General features: G+C 36.9%; 1 protein-coding gene across 1 annotated transcript in view; it reads right to left on the reverse strand.

Moving 5' to 3' along the window:
• Positions 1 to 3,861: 3,861 nt before the first annotated feature.
• Positions 3,862 to 20,958, reverse strand: part of PTPRQ (protein tyrosine phosphatase receptor type Q) — a 108,882-nt gene continuing 91,785 nt past the window's right edge. Inside the window, exons 38-45 of the mRNA XM_042793207.1 lie at positions 16,363 to 16,453; positions 14,872 to 14,948; positions 12,579 to 12,713; positions 12,341 to 12,466; positions 9,998 to 10,146; positions 8,105 to 8,240; positions 4,361 to 4,484; positions 3,862 to 4,075 (exon numbers count right to left, since the gene is read on the reverse strand). Coding sequence (XP_042649141.1) covers positions 4,038 to 4,075; positions 4,361 to 4,484; positions 8,105 to 8,240; positions 9,998 to 10,146; positions 12,341 to 12,466; positions 12,579 to 12,713; positions 14,872 to 14,948; positions 16,363 to 16,453 — 876 coding nt within the window. The 3' untranslated portion in view covers positions 3,862 to 4,037. The remainder of the gene's footprint in view (positions 4,076 to 4,360; positions 4,485 to 8,104; positions 8,241 to 9,997; positions 10,147 to 12,340; positions 12,467 to 12,578; positions 12,714 to 14,871; positions 14,949 to 16,362; positions 16,454 to 20,958) is intronic.

Raw genomic sequence — 20,958 nt, forward strand, 5'->3', positions numbered from 1 at the left:
CATATTACTATTTACAATTCCATCTAATATAGTCACATATAGACAAGAAATACAGTGTTAAAGACAGAACAAAACATGGAGAACAATGTTGGGAGGAGTCATCTTTTTGACACCATACATAGAGTGGTGACACAACAGTCATGGAAAAGTCGTGACACAGTGGATCACCTTTCAGTACATTTTCCCTAATTTCCTTAAAATCTAAACTGACAAAGATATGTTCAACACCATGTGCCAGTGGTTTCCAGCTGCAGTCTACTGCACTCAATGCATTGCAGGTTTTGCAGCACTGAATGAGCATGTAGCTTAATTATAAAACAACCATGAATCCATTATTAACATATGTATCTCTCGTAAAACAGAGAGCTAATGGGATACTTTTCATAGTTCTTCAAACAAAAATTAATTTGAATCTATTTTTATTGTTTCTTTATTTCCACGGATAGACAATGACCTCGTGTAATGCTTAATATACATGTAATACATACTCCAAAACAGGTGCTTTTCAAGTTCTACTTTAGCTTGCTGTCAAAATATTTTCATAAAAAAATCTCTTCTGCCCACAGACCTCACAGGGCTTTGTGTCCTGCATCTCTGCAAATCCATGTCCACATCCAGGAGGCTTTGTAATTTCTGTATGCAACCAGGAAATCTCACTGTTGTGTTACCTTAGTATGAAATATGATCGATGCATTGCTCTTTGCTGCTTTGTCTTAGTAACTGCATATGAGCATACTACGTATTGCAGCAGTACACAGATGGTATTACACGGATTACTACACATAATTAATATTTCACATAATGTTATGAAATTAAATGAATGAATAGTTCCATGTATACAATAAAAGCACAAGTTTGCACAATTATCAACTCATTTAACAGTATAAAAAAGAGCTTTAAATTCAACATGAATGTGATGTCCTGCTGTCTTTCTACTACTTTTGTAAATAGAACAGATCAGTTTTTGAGGCTACTGACAGTAGCCTCTTCTAATGATAACCAACAGAACTGGCTACAAGTATATATGTGAAGACTGTTTCTTCTGTGTGTGGAGATATATCTATTTCTATAGAAACTGCCTAAATAATTTAATACAATATGACCTAATTTCAATACAATTGTAATCATCCTGCAGAATTTGTGTATTCTTCTCCAGTTTTTATTCAGTTGGTTTATAATTTTCATAGAGTACGCTCTTACACTCTTGCTATGTTAGTAGCGCCAAGAAACTAGAAAATTGAGTGGCAACATTAAACATGAAAATGGTGTGCTGCTTTTATATATTCTTTTTTTTTTTTTTTTTTTTTTTTCCTCCTTAAAATAGCAATTGAACAACAAATTCTGCTTGCCTCCAGCTCTCCAGTTCTGTCAGTAGCACCACCATAGGGGTCACTGCACAAGGCAAGGAGGGCTGGAAGACAAGAGACTATGTGGAAATTCTTCCTTCACAACTGAAGAGAGGTCTGGGGGATCTCCTGATATACAGATGCTCCCCTAGCCCTCTAAATCATTGGCAGGTACATGAGAAGGTCAGTGAACTAGTGCTGTATTTATACTGAAAACCAGTTCTTTGACAGAACTGCTTGGAGATACTTCTTTCCCTGACCATGTATCTTATGAGTTGTGTCCAGTTTACACTGAATATTGGCTTTTACCCTAGAGACAATACAAAATGTGCCAAGGTAGCACGTATCAGATTGCTTACATCAAATTGTACAATAAACAAATTACTTTTCTGTTTTTCACTTTGCTTCTACAGAAAAGAGAGTCACATTTTCCAGTGTTTTACTAAGTTCTCAGACAAGCCTGTTACTGGATGCTGTGCTTGACCACAGGCAGGTATCCTAAATGTGGATGTAGGAATCTTCATCGTTAAGTATTTTATAAAACAGAAAACACATAAGTACATTTGGAACTTCTAGAATTCATTTGTAAGTTTCATAAGGCTTCTTAGCTTTTTCCTTTGATCGAAAGACAAATGACACGCATACAGATATTCCACCATTGTGGATATGAGATTATACAAGATTATGACTCTATAATGTCAATTTATCACAGTGCTGCATGTACTGCTACCAAGTACAAATACAAATCATGAAAAACATCTGTAAGTCCCTCTAAGCAATTTGTCAGAATACTTTAAAGCACATGTATAATAAATGAAGAACACATGTTTCATAGGAACCAATTGAAACTAGAGCTGTACCGAATGCTTTGCCAGAGACTTGAACAGCTGTGGACATCACCTCTCTCTCCCTCTATCCAGCTTTAAAAGGCATTGTTTTCTTTTTAGCTTGACAGGTGATGTTTACAATACCGTCAGTCTTGAAAGACAGATTGCCCAAAATATCTCTGAAGATCATTTACATCTCCTTAAATGTTGTCTTTTGATTTTCGTTTTAGATATTTTGGCACTTTCTGCTAAATTACAAAGGGTCCTCACTGCACTATCCTTGCCAGCCTCCTAAAAGACATCAAACACCTACCGTCATTTACTTATGAAAAAGTATCAGGTTACATACTGTATAGCATTTTCTGTGTGGCAGCTACAGTTAAGGGACGGAAAGTTGTGTTCATTTACTGTTCTGTTCAGAGAGTGCACACACAAACGTACTCACACACGCCCATCTTGCAAGAGGTTTGTCTGACTTCCCTATGCTTGATGCCTCAACAAGGCTATGGATTTCTTCTGTCTAAACAGAATATAAGATGGCAACTCCAAAGTCTCTTTGCCGTTATGTTTTGCATCTCAGATTAAGGTCACAGCTTTAGTATTGTTCAGAATGATACATTTCTTTACACAGAGAAAAACTTAGCAATCAGTCCTTCCCCGCAATAATATCAATTGAATACTGTCTCTTCTATGTGAAACCAGGGCACACGGCTTAATTATCTCTCTAGTCTTCCTACTCTACCAGGTTTTCTTTGCTTCTCAGATAAAAGCTTCCTGCTTCTCTCATTCCCGTTTCAGGTCTTTTTCTGACAATGATAATCAGTGGGAGTGGGAGATGTTTTCTTTTATTACATCTCCAAATATTAGTTCCCATACTTTTCAGTGTCTACAGTGATTTGCCAAACCTGAGGAAGGAGCAACAACTTTTTCACTTGACAACTCTGTGATATAAAATATAATGTTATTAAATTTTGAGTAACACTTCAAAATACTGGACAGTGTTATATTCAAGAAATGTGAATGAATTATAAATATTCTATTACTCAAGTCAATCTAATATGCATTGCAATATATAAAAAAATTTATAGTTTTACTTTGTTTTATCTGCTCGAAAAAGCAGCAGGAATGTAAAATACTTTCCTCAGCACTGAACATATGCAATCACCATTGTATATTTAAAAAAACAACCCGCTGATTATAAGATAGCTTAAATAGCCCCAAGTGTCCCTGAAGAGCTACTGTGTGCTGTGTAAAAGCTGAATAATCCTCCCCATGTCAGAAGGTGACTCTTCAGCTGTTCAGGATCATGAGCTGATATGCTACCACTCGTAAAAAAGATTCAAAACACAAGAACGTACAGTTAGGTAAAGATCACTGTGATGGTATTGGAATTAATCTGCAAGAGCTGACAACACTGAAAGCAATCTAGCAAGAACGATTCAAGGAACTGTAGATTTTACTTGAAACCAAAACACCAAGAACACAGCAAATTCACACCAGAATAATTCAATGGGAGTATGAAATTTTTACAGCATATTTGGCTCATTTTTCTTCTTTTACAAAGATAATTGGAAAAAAGGAATATGTTCAAACACACTTTCTATTTAAACACATACTGAATGCAGTATTCATATAACACCAGAAGTGCAGTTTGTGCAAAAGTACCCCAAATCATTATTGCTCAGTGATCTGAATAAAATACTTTAACATATTTATGAAGGCACATTGATAGAAGAAATGGTGTTTCAATTGTCTGTGTTTGTTTTAATCATCAAAATAGGGGAATTCACTTTGGCCCCTGTGCTTAGAAAAATATGAATTTGACTTTCAAAATCTCATTATCCTTAATATTTAGTCTTAGTATTTACATGGTAGTTTCTTCCCATTCAAGCTCCACATCGCCTACAAAAGAAACAGACACATTACATTAACCTACCTTGTAAACAAACAGTGACTAATGACAGATAATTATTTTGGCTGAATTTAAAAGATCTTGCGGGGGAAAAAAGTGGAAAGCTTGAGCAATGACTGTTACTATGAAGGAGACTAAAGAGCAGCAAAATGCTAGAAATTTACACTTCTGAAGCCAAAAAATGCATGTCAAAATATTTTTTTCTGCTTCTTAGTCAGACAAGTCAATGCACCTGCTATGAAAAAATAATTTTGAGACAATCTGTATCTCCTTACCTTCCATGGCATCCAGGGAGTCCATCTTTTGCAGTGCTGAATAATTTACAAAACATATGGGCTGACTACTTCCCTTGCTTGTCAACAGATCCAATACACATTGATGCAAAAATATATATTGTGCCTGTAAGATGTGAATTTAAAGACAGTTGATTAGAAAAAAAAATGTACTTCTAATACCAAAAAACTTTTTATTATAGAAGATCTAGATGTTCTCAAAGTAACTGCAGTTTAACTCAGCAAACTCAATATGTCAGTGACCACGTCATATATGCCTGATTTGATTTCATTCATTATGAGGCATAATGCATTAAAATTTGTCAAAATATGCTAATCCTTATGCCCAGTAAGTTATATGAAATGAGACTAATCACAACTGTGACTAATAGGCTGTTCCACAATTTTCTGTAAAGGTTTGTTCTATGAAAAGACATTTGATTACTTTCTGCCACTAGATTCAGAATGAAGAAACTGAACCACATGAATGTAATACTTAGATAAGAATTTTTTTCTCTTTCTAGCATAGAGAAAACCAGCAGGGTGCACTCAAATGCAAAAGTTCAAGTGAATCTAAATCTAAATGTTCTAGGAACATACAACACGGCTAAGAACAAAAAATCACATTATTTTTAGTGAGACTTCTTGAACTGTAGCATCATTTTTAACAGATTATAACGCGAAGAGTGGGCAACTAAAGTTAATTTGACACTTCTGAGAACATAAATTAACTCTGGATAATGATTGCTGAAAAGAAAAAAAGAAATAAGTCAATGTAAGAATGAAATAAAGAATGAAATAAAAAATGAAAGCAGATAGAATACAAATGGACAAAGTGTATTTTCACACATGAGAAGTACTGTGTATGTAGATGCAGACAATGAGCCAGATCATGGAATCACAGGGTCATTCAGAGTCGAAGAGACCTCTTGAGATCACCCCGTGCAGCCTGCCACTGCTCAAGCTGGGTTAGATAAAGCATGTTGCCCTGGGCTTTATCCAGATGTTTTTTGAATATCTCCACAGATGGAGATGACCAAAATAACTTTAATTTCCTTGACTTCTCCATGGGTAAATACATTACTATAATTTTTCTGCTCAATAATTGCTGCTTTGTTTCAGAACTGCCATTGAATTTGCAATTCAAGTGCCTCAGATTTATAAGAGAAATTTGCTTACATGGATATGTTTTAGGGTCACAGCTCCAGAGCCACGGGTAATTAAACCAGACTTTCACAGGCCCCTGAAGTATACAGTACCATTATGCTTTTTGATGGCTTGCTTACTGAAGCAATAGCATGACATTACTTCAAACTAGCCTTTGCACTTGACTTGGCAAGATGATAAACTTTAACAGATCCACTGAACAAATGTGGATTTCTAGAATGAAGGACTTAAGTTTCAGTGGAGTTTAGACTGGTTATTCCAGTTCAGAAGGCAGACTCTGAAAGCTCCATAATCTCTTGCATTCATACAGCTGTTTGTGAGTATGTAGCAATGAAAATTTTTCCCAGTTAGAATTAATCGCATTCTTAATTATTTGAAAGTCTTTTTAAGATTGGAAGTGGGAGAAAGAAGAAAAAAGTTCACTAAAGGTTAGGTTATGCACTCACATGTAGTTCAAAGGGAGGCCTTGGTAATGTACAGGCCACCAGGCAGAGTACCAGGATATTGAAATTATATCTACATTAGGGAATTAAACAGTGTGTGGGTACATCGCCAGCCAGCGGAACTTGAGCAGGCAAACCACTTCAGACTGTTTGGATAGTCCCCTGTGTAGTTTTGATCCACATGAACCAGCTCTACCTCAAATAATTTCCAGGTGAGTTTCAGGATTTACTGCAGACTGTGGGCCGTTCCCTATAGAGAGCTTGTGAAGGGAGTGGTAACGGCAGAGGTGTCACGTTAAACTGAGCAGATGAGGCCACTCTGCACCCACTGGCTACAGTAACAGAGAGTGACCCTGTTGGCAAAAGGAAAACTATTTTGAAGCTATAATCAAGCAAAAAACAGGTTTGAGAGGAATCAGGTTTTACTGATTTTACTCATAGATCTTACAGACAGTTTGACTGAGTTCTGGGAAGGAATTTCTCCTTTCTTTATATCCCCTGTGCTGATCACATAAAAACTGAATCATAGACTACTAACCAGTGTTTTCTAACAGAACTGTCAGAATAGCTGGATTACTGAATCCACCATAAAACTTTACAAGATTTGGTTCCCTTTGGGCAAGTTTTGTTGCTGATCTGCCTTTTGTAGTCTTGTAAACATGAGCTAGAAATGACCAGGACAGAGAATGACCTGTCTCAGGATTTTGCAGCTAGCATATAGACCAATACTTGCTCTGTTTGCAAATCAGAACTATGAGACCATCATCATCTACTGCATTTTGGCACATCTTTCCTAACCTCTGCCAAAGTATACAAATGAAGAGGTACATAAAAATTATGCACATTTAAAAAATGTACACTGATCTTATCAAATGTCTTACTGTTTTAAGATTTTATTTTGGGGGTGTTCTCATTCATTTGTGTTCCAGCCTTTGCCTTATTTTCAGATGATTCTATTCTAGTCAGAAGTGTAAAACAACAACCAAAATGTATTCCCAGAATTCATCATCACATGAAAGTCCTGGCAATTGTTTAGCTGCATTGAGACGTCAAAAGGAAAAACTGAAAGCAATTGGCAGTCAGACAGCACAGCACCTGACAAGAAACAGCATGACAGAGTATCACCAGAAGGTCTCACAAAACCTCCTGAAGTGCAGTTGGTGAGGAGAGGTTAACCACTTGCTCTTTATTCTGACACACTTTTTGTATATTCTGACATGATATAGAACAGCAGAATTGCATTCCTAATGGAACAAGTCTCCTTACACTAAAATCAGTTTAAATCCATCAGTCATGTGGAAGTTCATCCTGAATCTGCTCACCCATACTGAGAATTGGTAGGGCATGCTGTAGACTCAAAGACTTCAGGCAGCAGCCTTGGGTTAGGTCTGGCCTGTGGGAGGCTTATGTCAGAAGCCTTATGCAAACACAGCTGGATTTCCATTCCACTGGGCATTTAGGAGCAGCTTTAAATTCTGCTATTATTTCTTCACATATACCTAGATCTTCAGATACAGCAGAGGTCTTCCTTACCATCAGGTCATTACTAACTTATCTCCATACTCAGTAAGTCTGCCAGAAATGCTCTCTTTTAGACCCCAAACCCACCATTGCCTTGATTTTGCAAACTCTGAAGTCTGTGCTTAATTCTATCCATATGTGTTATTTTATTTGAAGCAATTTAAAAACAATCAAGGAATCATTAATGAGGTCAAATGTAAATAAATATTTAAAAATTTGGAGGACTATGCTACATATACATACACAAAAAAATACAGTTAAGTAGTAAATACAGTCGAATTAAGTAGCACATGAGCAAATCCAATTTTTATTTAACAACTCTTCTTCACCGAACACTTGAAATGAACTATCTCAAAGTCCGAGAAATTATGATTTAGGCTATAAAAACTAAATAGCACTCTTGTCAGCACTTGTCAAGACTTTGTTGGCCAAATACACTTAAATAGACATAGACCATACATCTGCACAATGCTTGGAATCCAAATAGAAACAGGATTTGGTAGAAAATGTATTAGACAGATGATTGTTATGAGCTTTCTAGTCTTGTTTTATAGGAGATCAGATGACTAATTTTTTAAAAACAGGAAAACAGAACAGATAAATATACAAATCTTACCAGATTCTGTACCATACACATTCTTTCACTTCTTAACTCAGCTACAAGTCCATAGATATCCACAAAATCATGGTCATTTACATGTTGGGTTAAATGGTCAAGTGCAATATAAACACCTGTTCTTCCAACACCAGCACTGCAAAAATAATACACAAGATAAATTTTTTATATATATTTTTATTAGTAGAAAATATTTTCTTTCCAATTAAATTAAGTTTATTGTGAAAATAAAACTTTGGAAACAATTAAATCTTTTCTAGTCTTTACTTGTGTGTGTGTGTGTGTGTGTCCTTATTGAATGGGAACAAGTGAAATCTGGATTTGAGCCATGTTCTGATTTTGATTTTACAAGGGGTTGCATGGGACAAATGAGAAATAACTCAACCAAACCTGTATAAGTGGAAAACTGCTCCTACAGTTTTTCTGTGAATTTTCTAGAGCTCACTAATTCAAAGAAAAAAAAAAAAAGTCACAATATTTTGTGAAATTGCACCTGGATTCTGTGATGCTTTTGGTATTTGAGATAAAACAACATGGGATTTAGCAAAACATTTAAAAAAGTTTTTTTAAAAGGAGGATGTGTTTGCAAGACACGTTGGTAGCTAGTGTTGTTTTATTTAAAGGATTGAAAATGGACAGGATTTTCTCAAAATCACTATCAGACTTCTCTGCAATTGTAATAAATGCAGGGTATATCACCGCAGATAATCAAGAAAACTCTTTTGAAACTGCAAGATCTAATGAGAAGAAAGTAATGAATGAATTTTCTGGATATAAGAACATACAATGCTGCTTTATAAGCATCAAGAATTTGAGCACAGGTGGAGTATCTGGCCCATGCTGGCCCCTTTACGTATCTGTGTTGTGAAAAGAGGGATAGGATTCATCTCAGAGGGGCCCCAGAGAATGTAAGTGTCCTCAAAACATGAAGACCATGTAGTTCTCTCCTGTAATTGCCTCCCTGGTGCCTGCAGTAGAAGGAAATGTCAAACTGTCAATAATGCCAAATAAAATGAAGCTTTATCACCCATTGTGGGTGGCACCTGTAGGACCATGAGGGCAAATAAAAAGATCTCCCGTGCATGATAAACTGGACAGTTAGGGAAGATATTTGTGGCACCAGACCCAGCTTTTCCTTACACATATTTCTAGACTCACACTGAGCAAGAATGAGGCAAAGAATCATTTGCAGACCTCGGTGTTCAGGTTGCTATTTTGGAGCGTGCCCACTCATTCAGTGGGAACACTGACCTGTATATAAAATACAAACACACTCACCACTTCCCTGAAGACTCAGCCTTCCCCACACACTTACTCTTTGAAATAGCAGTTTAAGGCTGTTGAGTATGAAATCAATGGGAACTATGACAGCTGAACACCTCAAACTACCAGACCATCTATTTAAGAGCCTAAATATAGATTTTAGCTGTTTACAGGCATCCAAGCTTGAAATCTGGCAGATGCAAACCCTTGTTCCTATGTGCCATTCTCTGTGGCTCCTAAATAGTTTATTCCTTTTGATATGTGACACATGCATTTTCAACACAATTTTTAATACTTAAGAGCTGTAATTATAGTAGAAGTAATTAAAACCAACATATCATTTGCTATTCCTCTTATGATAAAGAGGAAAACTGAGATAAATCCAGAATTACCTTATGGTAACTATTTCACTGACAGCACCTCAATGGGATTTCCACAAATGGAAGAACACTTTGTCCTTTTACCTCCTAGAAAGGACCAAGGATCACCCCAAGAAAAACCTTCATTGCTGTCCATACTAGAACCACACCTGTGCACTCAGTTTTCATTGTTCTTCTGGCAACTTCCCTGAGCATTAGTATGGACTTGAAATTCTAAGATCCTAAATGATGATTTGGTGAACATGCTTACCTGCAGTGAACCACCATTGGTGTATTATCATGTGCTCGACTCGCACGGATAAGTTTTACAAAATGGATAATTGGTGCAGTAGTTTCAGGGACTCCATGTTCTGGCCAAGAAGTAAAGTTACACTGCCGCACCATCATGCAGTCTCCATGCTGAAAAACATAAAATAAGGCAGTTTTCACAGAAGAAATGTGACAGAAGATCCAGTCAGCTACATGTAGCCTTCTCAGCAAGTTAATGTAAAAAAGAAAGTCATAACAGCATAATAATTATAAGATGTACTTGCATCAAGGGATAATTTGTTATGCAGAGATGTTATGGCAGGTTTTTTGAGAGATGGTATCAAGTCCATCTTTCAGAAAGTATTAATCACTTCAGCAGTCACTCTCCATTTAACTTCAGCCGCAACATCAGTGTCATTTGTAGATTCCAGGTTGAAGTTCTATAGCTTGTTTAGAAGTTGAAGTGAACTGGGGTGACAGATTTATTTAGGGAAAAGCAACCATTCTAAGACCGATCTAAAGTAGTGAAGGCAAACACACATACGTTGGTAAACACAGACATGTTTCTAAGTGTCTGATGCCCTCTCAATCAGAGCAGCAGCAATAGTAACTCAAAGATCAGGTTATGATCTGATATCTAAATTAACTATGAAGGATGTAAGAATAAAAGCACAGGATCATGCCAAAGGCCTGTCTAGACCAAGATGTCTTTCCAACAGTAGTCAAGGAAAAATCTTAGGCAAAATTATCAAACACGACAACAATGTACCTATAGTTCCACACAATATCCTTTCCACTCTTAATAGTTTGTGACTTGTGAACTGCCTCAGTCAGAGATGGTATTTTGAAATTTAATAGTACTTGTCAGAATTTTCTTCTACTAATTTATCCAGATTTCATGAAGCCCTGTAAGTTCTTAGCATGCACAGTATCTTGCAGCAAGGAGTTCCACAGTTTAATCAACTGTTGTGTAATGAACCAGTTCCTTTTTTTTTTTTTTTTATTTTGAACCAACCACTCGCTCTTTTCATATTGCAAGAAACACTGAACAACTGTGAATGATTATGTGTAGCAGCTACTTTGGGTCTGTATTTTTAAAACTGATCAACATAAAAGCAAAGGAGAAGTGACTTTGGATCCAATATGGCAACAATTGTAAATTGTAAATTGCCTCACATATGCATTTCATCTTCAGTGGAAGATCCAGACATTTGTGAATGGAAGATGAAATATGATCTTAAAGCCAGCATATGGCACATTTAATGACATGCTTATAAATTACATCGCTCCTTGTGCAGGGTAGTTCAGCTATAGTAAATGGATCAGTTAGTCAATTCAGGTTATGTTTTTTTTTTCAGCCTCACTCTGGTACACAGGTGACTGTGTTTTGCTGGCATGCATTTTTACTCTGAACAGTCCCTTTTCAAGTCTTGTTTACTCTATGTCTTATTTTACATGAAAAAAAAATTACCTTCTCTCACTCATTTTAGAATGTTCGGTTGTCCTCTACTATGTGCACAACATATCCTTACAGAGTGACCACTGATACAATCCCCTAACTCTGTGTTCCTTTTGTCACATGCCCATGCTACAGGATGGAAATGCATGTATTTGGGTAGCCGAGTTCAGGTCCTGGGATCTGGAGGCACTACATACAGCACAGGTCAATGCTGGGAGTGCAGAAGGCGGCTGACTTCATCTTGGGTCATTATGCCCAGGTTGCTTTCTGAGCCTACCTGCTGGTCTGACTTAATGACGGGTGCTGATTTTTCTGAAGAGTGGAAACTGTAGTTGTGGATCATGACAAAGACGAACATCTATGCTGTACCCCCCACCCCCCTTCCCAGCACAAAGAGTGGGAGTAATACTGATGATTCTCATTTATATTGGGTGAATCTCCTGGGGGTGGAGGCCAATATGGGTGGTGGTACAATGCAAAACAGCTGCGCTGCACCAGAGAATCTTGCCCTTTAATCTGAGAGGGATACATTCAAAGGGATTTGTCTGATCCCAGAATGGTTAGGATTACTCCTTTCTGGAAAAGACAACTGAGGTGTCCAAATAGAAACTTCACCTCCCACCGGACCAGATGTTCAGTAACCTTGATAGGCCCTTCATATCATGTTGGACAAATATCTGAGCTCTTTATGACAGAAAATGGAGAAAATGATCAGAAAAAAAGCCCCAGGAATTAAAACAAAATGCAGGAAACCCAGGCAGTACAGTGCATAAGCATTAAAAGATTTAAAGAATACTGAGGGGTAACTGGGAGGGATGGAGCACAGCTGATGTTCTTTGAGGTGTTGGATGGGTTTTATTCGATCAGCTTCCAGTTCTGGCTTACCCTTTCAATTTTTAGATCTCTGATGGTCCAGTCTATTTGAATATCTTCCATTAATTTAGTAATTACTATATCCCCAAACACGGTCACTGGTTTATTATCTTCTGGCCAGTACTGATGACATCTTATCTGCAGGGAGACGATTACTAATTAACAATTATCATATTATAATCTTCACAGTAACTACATACAGAATTTCCAATTACATCAAATTCTGTTAATTGGTGCACTGGTAACTTACCCGTCCTTTTTCAAAACATTGTGTAAGCATCACCAGTGTTTTTGCTCTTGTCTCCCACACCATTCTCCAGAAATCACCCACTGTTCCTGGTAATGGTCCCTGAGTTGCAATAAACTCATTTGGACATAAATAACCCTAAGAAAAATAAAATATTTAATACATAATGGTTGTCAAGGAAAAGAAGAGTTGGCATGTGACTCATAGTTGTGCCTGTAGCTATGATGCCTAAGGTTAAAACCTTGTCAGACATACTAAATGAATTGGCATAGGCCTGGCTAATCATTGCATGGCAGATGGCCTTGGAAACCTAAAGAAGTAATGGCATTTCTTCCAGCAGTTCAGTTATGAACTTATGCTCTAATAAAGTTTGGGAAATGCCATCCTAATAAAAATGCATTTAGCAGAGAAATTACAGGGACATCAGGTCAGTAATTCCCATCTTAAAATATCTAAGCCTTCATATTAGCCTTACTGAAGATCCAGCCAGAGGCCACCAAGAACTATGTCAGGAGGTGGCCAGCAAAGCAGAATTAAATAGTGCTAAGGAGCAGTGGAACCAGGGAAACAACTAAGGAGCAGTCTGAGAGCTAGTGCAAGCTATACACCACACTGATGACCCTGCCCTTCCAGTGACTGTCAGGGATCTGCTGTACCTTAGGGACGGAGCTTACTCAAACAAATGATCTCTGATAAAAGGTCTTCAAGAAACTCACTGTAGGGGTTGACTTTTATTTTAGTGTTGGCTTCTGCTCATTGCTTAATTTATAAATTGATGTAAAACTTGAGGAGAAGGAAGTTGGTTGAAAAAAATCTGTGCAAATGCTGTCAGTGCATGGGTTCTCATGGATTTCTTTCCTCAGAGAAACAAAGTGTACCCTACAGGAACTCTTATGTACTACAGAAATTCTAAAATAACTACAGCAGCAATAGCAATAAATTTATGTTGTAGATCTAGCAGTCTATAATATCACAGAGTTCTGCTTATTGCTCGGAACAACTCACACAGTGGTTTATAGCACCACTGAAACCCCGTGTTGGAATTATAGCCCTATAATTCACAGCTGCCTGTTACTTACTCCATCTATAATACACAGAACAGGTGGCGGTGAGAAACTATGTTAATCCTCCCTAGTTTAAGAGTGAGGTGAGAAACTATAATTCAGGGATGCAAAGCTCAGTTCAGCTACTTTCTTGTTTAACCAATGAAAATAAAAGTAGCAGCCAAGTTCCTATTTGTTAAAATTATATACCTCTCCTTCCCTCTCTTTATATGTATGCATATGTATATACACCTAGATAAATAGGTATGTAAACACACACACATATTGTATATTTACAGCTATATGCATTTATATATTTAGACATCCACAAATATGGAAAGTGAAAGCATATAAAAGGCAAAGGTTTAGCCCTGAGAAATGGTAACATTACAATTGTCTATTCACTGATGAACATTGAGCTAAAGTGAGATGTTTGTACGCAGTAAAGACATGCAAAATCTCAGCAGGGAAGACTCTCTGCAGCTGGCTTTTGCTGCAGCTTTTTGGAAGTTGCTGTTAGTGTTCCTTGCCTAAGCCTTGGCATGTCAGTTAGTGACAGGACGGGTAAAGACTAGGCCATGCTCCAGGCTGTCTGGTCTCCTCCTCAGTGGTTCTGTGGATAGGGTGTGCTAACTGTCCGAACAAGGACATTCCATATAAAGGGAATCAACAGGTTTTGCTAATGAGTGAAGAAGATGCTCTCAGCTCTCTTGTTTCGTCTCTGTGAATGTCTTTTAGTTACTTGGAAATAACTATTTCTACTTGCCTTTATGTCTTCTGTTTAGACTACAGTCTGCATGTCTTGCTATGTGTTTGAATAGTGTTTAAATACCAGTCCCGCTCACCCAAATTATTAGACATTCTACGAAACTTCTCAGCTCAGTTATCTTGACATTGTCCTGTTTGTACACCATAACTCCAGCTCCTGAACCAAGAGACCAAGTAACACCTGTCTAAACGACTGACCTCAGTGGGAGTTCCACTGTTGTCTTTAATGATAATGGTATGAGACAAATGATAAAAAGTAATTTGTCATACACAGTTTTGATTATTATTGAAAATCATTGTTTAGCAATGAAATTGGGGTAATTTATATTTTTAACTATAAGCCACAGGAGTCACTTGAACAATGCCATGGCACTAGTAGCTGTAGTGAACGAAAGAAAAATTAGAATCCTGTTCTTCTTGAAAGTTATTTTTTGGCTCTTCTACTAGAAAGCAAATATAGTAAAAATGTGAGACTTTCTACTTACAGACACATAGCTGGCATTAATGTAGTCAGATCCAGGAATACCAGCATCAGGCATCAGCTTCACTCTGTTGTTGTTATCTGTCACAGAAATAGTCTAGTTAACTAAAAAAATTGTTCAAAAATCTTAGACATGTGTAAGAAGTTCCCCCGGAGTGCTAAGAAATCAAAAATACTGTTATTGTTGCTAATCTAACAACACTTGACATAGTAGAACACTAATTAGAAAGGAAATTTAACCAATTTCCATTACTGTATGGTCATCCTTTAATGTTCCAGACATATTTCAATATAAGACTTTTTAATTAAAATGGTGAAGGTGCCAAAACCTCCAATTTGATGTTTGTATGGGAGGCTCCTCTGTCTAAAGGTAGCCTGTGTACTTTAAGCCATGCTGTTCTAGCATAGACAAGCTCCGTGTGAATCAGACAGGAGGGTCAGGGGGCTGACAGTCTTTCCTACATACTTGCTGCTCAGGGCACAGATTTGAGCCAGATCCTGGCACTTTTACATACTTTTACTTCTTTTGCATAAGGTAAGCTTATCATTACAAAGGAAAAAAAAAACCCACCAAAATTAAGGGTTGCCAATTTGGGCCCACAGTATGTAAGCAGAAATGACAAAACCTAGGGAAGATGTCATATGTGAATAAGTAAATGCTGAAACCAAACATTCCAAATTTTGATGTTTCCAGCTTAGGCAAAAAAATCAGAATACAAAATTAAAGTTTTATGAAACTTATCTGTTTATATTTCATTGTGTGTTATGAATATCAATTTTTAGTGACTGTAATTTAGAGTACGCCTTGAACAAGGCAGTAGATAGCAGGAACAGCTGCTCTGAAAAGTTAATAGCACAGAATGTAGCATTATTAACCAAGGAATGCCATGCTCCCCATCTCACATCACAGCTAATGCCTAAAATAATAATGACATTTCTTGTCTTATTAACTGAAAAATGAAGCAGTGTTGAGTACAGAGAGACAGACTCCTGTCTCCTGTGATAAAATCTAGCCTTGGCTTATAAGTTGTCATGCAGTCACTCTGATCTTCTGTGGAACCTTTGCAGCACATGTACACAGATCCATAAGAAAGCATATCCAGGCTCCTGAGGTAGCTGAATGCACAAACATGTGGATTTTATATATTTAAAAAAATTACTTCTCACTAAAGGGAAAAAAAAACCCGAGGAAGAATGTTAAAGAGTTTGCTGCATGGCTTGAATTACAAAGCTAAGAAACTATTGAGGCTACAGTTTCTTGCACCTGCATATTAAAGCATGTGAGAGCAAGTTGAAAGCTACTTGCAAATAAAACTCTTTACAAAAATACAATGAAACGACAGATTACTTGACAGAAAATGATTTCATAATGTGGACATGATTGTACTGTCATTTCAAAGGCAGATCAAACAAAAATACAGTTGCATTCCAAATATATGCTGCACTACTGAAGGTAGAGAGCAAAACAGAGGAGTTGATTGGTAAACACACATACATGGCTTTATGTTTGGGAAACGATTCTTAGACCTGTTCCAAGGCAGATCAGCATCAGTTGAAGCAAGGTCTTCAAGAAACTTGGGAAGTTCCTGTAGAGGAATAAATGTTTGTTGGTAAACCCTTGCATTTCACTTTCAGTGAATATAAAAAAATGACACAGTCATCCAGGAAGAGGAGGAATTCTTTAGTTCTGCATCAGAGTGCATTTCCAAGAACAGCTGGAAGCATTACAGAGCATCCCACCCCACTGTCAACCCCAGTTACACCAGCAACATTAGATGCAGCACTGCAGACAATGCTGTCAAGTTGAACAATTAAAGCTGACGTGAACTTTCACCTTTACAAGTCTGGACAAAGTCAGCCTATCACCTTTTGCAGTTCTTTTCTGTTTTTTCACGGAGTCACACGCCTGGTTACCATGCCCTACCGACTCAGCCGTACTCTTGAATAACGCCTTTTCCTGACACCTGTAGCTTGGGAGAGTTCTCCCCACAGCATAAGAAATGATGAGAATTTAATTGAGACAACTGGCAATTAGCTATTGTTCACAGGACTGTTTGTGAAAGGGGTGGGAAGAGTTATTTTGGGTTGTACTTCAGTTTCATAACTGGTCATTCGTTCTATTACTGAAGGGCAGAGATGGATAAATCATTCATACTGAGGAACTCATTTGATGGGGGCGTTTGTGTACCAGGTATAATTTCCAAAGCAGAGTAAAAGAGTGGAGACAACTTCATAACTTGCTAATGGAGAAAACATATTAGAGTGATGATCTCACAGTGGTGATAAGAGAGTAGAAAACTCATAAAAGCCAGAATTTAGCCAGAATTTCCAAGTTAATAACTACATTAACTGTAATAGATTTTCCTTTTGTTTGACAAATTTTATATGATGCAATTCTATTTCAACATATAGCTAAGATACAAATGAAGAGATCTACCTATTGCTTTGAATGAGTATGATAGAAAATTTTGCCACTTGTGCTGAGTAATCCCTCCAAATTTGTCTTTTAATATTAAGTTACTCTCTATACGGGCTACTTCCAAAAGTGGGACCGATAGCCCTACTATCAGATTCAATGTTAATTATTTTCACGTGCTCTTTTGCCAAGGTATTTGAGACAGTTTATCTTCTACAAATAAAATTTAATGGGCAACTATTAGCAAACAAACAAACAAACAAACAAACAAATAAATAAATAAATAAAAGAGGTAATGTAAAATGGAAAAAACAAGGGTGTTTTTTATTCCAGTGTTTTTCTTTAATCGCTAATTCAAATTTTGTCAGCCTTATTTGATGGGTTCAGATATTAAGAATAATTTAATACGAGCATTAGAAAAATGGGATCATTTTAAAACTGATGTAATAAACCAAGTCAGTAATTCATCTAATCTGATATCCTATTTTGTACAATAGATGATGTCTGACATATAAAGGAGAGCTCAAAACCCTTGAACTATATTATATGCAATAGCGTCCCATGAGAAATTTGTTTCTTTCACCATCTGACAAAAATCCTATATCCTGAAGCATGAGGACTAATTCACTTCTATAATTATATCCTTGATAATATAACTACAGGTGCTTCTGAACAGGAGGGGCAAGACGGTTTTATGAAGAAAGCAAATGACTTTCAGATAAGGAACCTGACTTCTCTTCCTAGCTCTGACACACATTTCCTTGGGGAAGGAATTAGGGGAAGAATTGCAGGGAATAACTAGATCCTCATGCCCCTTTGCAAATTTACAAGGCACTAGATCCCATCCATGCCCTTCAAAATCTCTCTAAATATCCATGTTTCCTCGAGATGAAAAGTCTATGATGATGCCCTTTCTAAAAGAAAAGTTTCTGACTTAAAATCACATTATAAAGAATGGCTGACTTTACATTTATGTTAAAGAATTAAAAACATGGTTAGCAGACATGAAGCAAATACAAAACTAAATGAAGGACTGCAACATACTGTAGAAAAGTATCTTTAAAGGCACTCATTATTTTAAAATCTTGTATTTGAATCAACCTCTGCCATATTCAAGGCACATTTCTTTTACCTATTCAGTTGCCTCTGCCTTTTGCTTCAATAATCCCTTAAAGAAGTAAAGCCTCAATCCTATAACTGAACCTAGAGAAAGATCCCTGTTCTCAGACACAATAGAGTGACTTCTATGCATTCCTGTCAGGATTTGATAAGAACAGTTAAACAGTGAAGGTAAAGATGTTAAAATGCTTCTCATTCAGAAAGCTGGAACTCTCCCACAAAATTTCCATCATTGAACTTTGCATGACAGAAGAACATAAACGAAATGCCTGCGACGTTTTGCAGGTGTTCTGGACCATGGGATCCCAAATCATGTGCATGTCATGTGAACTTTAACTTGCCTCATTTGCCTCATTCCTCCGAGTCTTAGCTGGCCAGTTCACTAGTATAGAAGTAGCACTGTTGTACAGTACTTCGTAGCAGAGAGGAAATAGAGAAGCAGATTATGTTATCTTTGTAATGATGCTTCCACATCTGAACAAGTGCTCAAAAGCCTCATAACAATTCTCTGCATGAGTATGGATTTCAGTCTAAGTTACTATTTTCAGAATTGGAGAAAGACAATTTGCATTTCCAGATTCAGTCACAATTTGCCACAGAAACCACATTTCTTTGCAGACTCATAAAACTTTGAAATAATCAATTTACACTTTGTTTATTGTAGTACTTTTATGGTACTGTGGTGACATTTGGAGGTATTTAACTTTTTTATTCATGAACAGAACTTATCGTAAAACACTTAGAGAAGTATTTCTGTTTCAGTCATTTGCCGGTTACTAGAAAAACTTGATTTCCAAAAGGTATTGAGAGATACACGCATCATCTGGAAAGCTGGAAGTTCGACTATTAGCTAGGTAGTGCCTACCATCAGTTACTGTGGTTCCCCATGCTTTCTCTAAATCTGTCTTTTCTGACAAGACATGGATTCAGATTAATTCTGAGGTCCAGATTCTTTTCTTATCATGTTTACACACAGGTCACGTTCACATGTGGACTGAGATTGAAGCCTAGAGATCTTCAGGCACAGCAGCTTGGTCTGTCCAGTTAATTAGATAAGACCAGGAATGTCCCTGGATTCCAAGACTAACTGAAGTGGAAAGACTCAAATTTATGCTATAAAACTCCAAAATAGGTTTGCTGTCTATAAACTGCCTATTGTAAATGATGCCTAGACTAGCTACCAAAACATATCTTGAAATTGTCCAGGAAGACTTCTAGCTGAAACAATTCAAATTCAAGGCAGGGAAAATACTAACAGTATTATCAGTGTAAATTACTGTTTTCTCATCTCCAGTTCCTGGTATACTCGAATTTACTAGTACAGAGATGGTCAGAGAGCCCAAGCAATCCCAGCATCATGTTTTAAGTTATGTGCTTCAGATATAATGGTTCACAGGTTTCTATCTTGAGCTCATATCTCTCCTACACACATTGTAGGAGCCCTGAGACATTTATGTGAAGCTGAAATGAGGAATGTGGATGGAAACAATGCAGGTCATGAAGTCTGCTTGTTTGTTGTGTGCATTGCCTGTTTCTGTGCATTGTCATTTCTGATGTCATTTCAACTGCATTGTCAATACTATTATTCAACTGATAAAACACGTGCTACAGATACTATAGATATACTCTCAGTCAGGGACTGGACCTACTCTGCAATTCTGCCTGCCCTTGGACAAGTCATCTGGGAGTATATCACTACACTCTGAAACATGGAAGCTGAAGCTCAGAGAGAAAGAAAATGGAAGCCCAAAAGACATATAAAGCTGTTGATTATAAGTTGACTACATAATTCAGTTGATTGAGGCCTCAGATACTTGTATTTCTCAAAATTTGAAATAGATTGTCAAGGGTTTGTTTTGATAAAACACTACTGTTTAAGTTTTAAGGCATTACAGTGCTGTAAGGCTTATCCAATGTGGTCACACCTTAAGAAAGTAACACTAGAAACTTTCCAGTGATGAACATTAATATGTGAAAATGTTATTGCTAGTAAAACTTTTCATCTGTTCAGTCATGCATAATATAACTGTAATCACTCTTGTTCAAGTGAAATAACACTTCTGCTCTTCGAAAAAAAGTTCTCCTCTCCTTACTTTATTGCTCAGAGAATTTTATGGTGCTTTTATTATTGAATCCAGACCAATTTTACCTAAGGAGCATAACAAAAAAGCTGTAGGAAATACCATTAATCTTTTCACACTTTTGTTGGTTTTCCCTCAGAGGCTGAAATATTATAATCTAGTAGAAGAAAAGCCAATTGTTGAGTCTTCATTTTTGTTAATCCAACTGGTAAGTAACTCACGGTAAATCTATAAATCCAAAATAATAAAGTCACTGGAGACTGACAAATTGTTTTTGTGAGGGCAAATGACTGTGTCTGTTAAAAATGATGATGATGATAAATATTCTGACATAATGAGAAGATATTGTTGAGAAAAACAAATATGATAGCCGTAAAAATGTTACTTAAGGAAAATAGTGAAAACTTTGAGATTTAAATTTGAAAGTATATATGCATTATATTATATGTAATGTATATTTTCAAAGCTGGTCTCT

This window comes from Tyto alba, unplaced genomic scaffold, assembly GCF_018691265.1.
Source record: "Tyto alba isolate M040663 unplaced genomic scaffold, T.alba_DEE_v4.0 Super-Scaffold_2, whole genome shotgun sequence".
Lineage (NCBI taxonomy): Eukaryota > Metazoa > Chordata > Aves > Strigiformes > Tytonidae > Tyto > Tyto alba.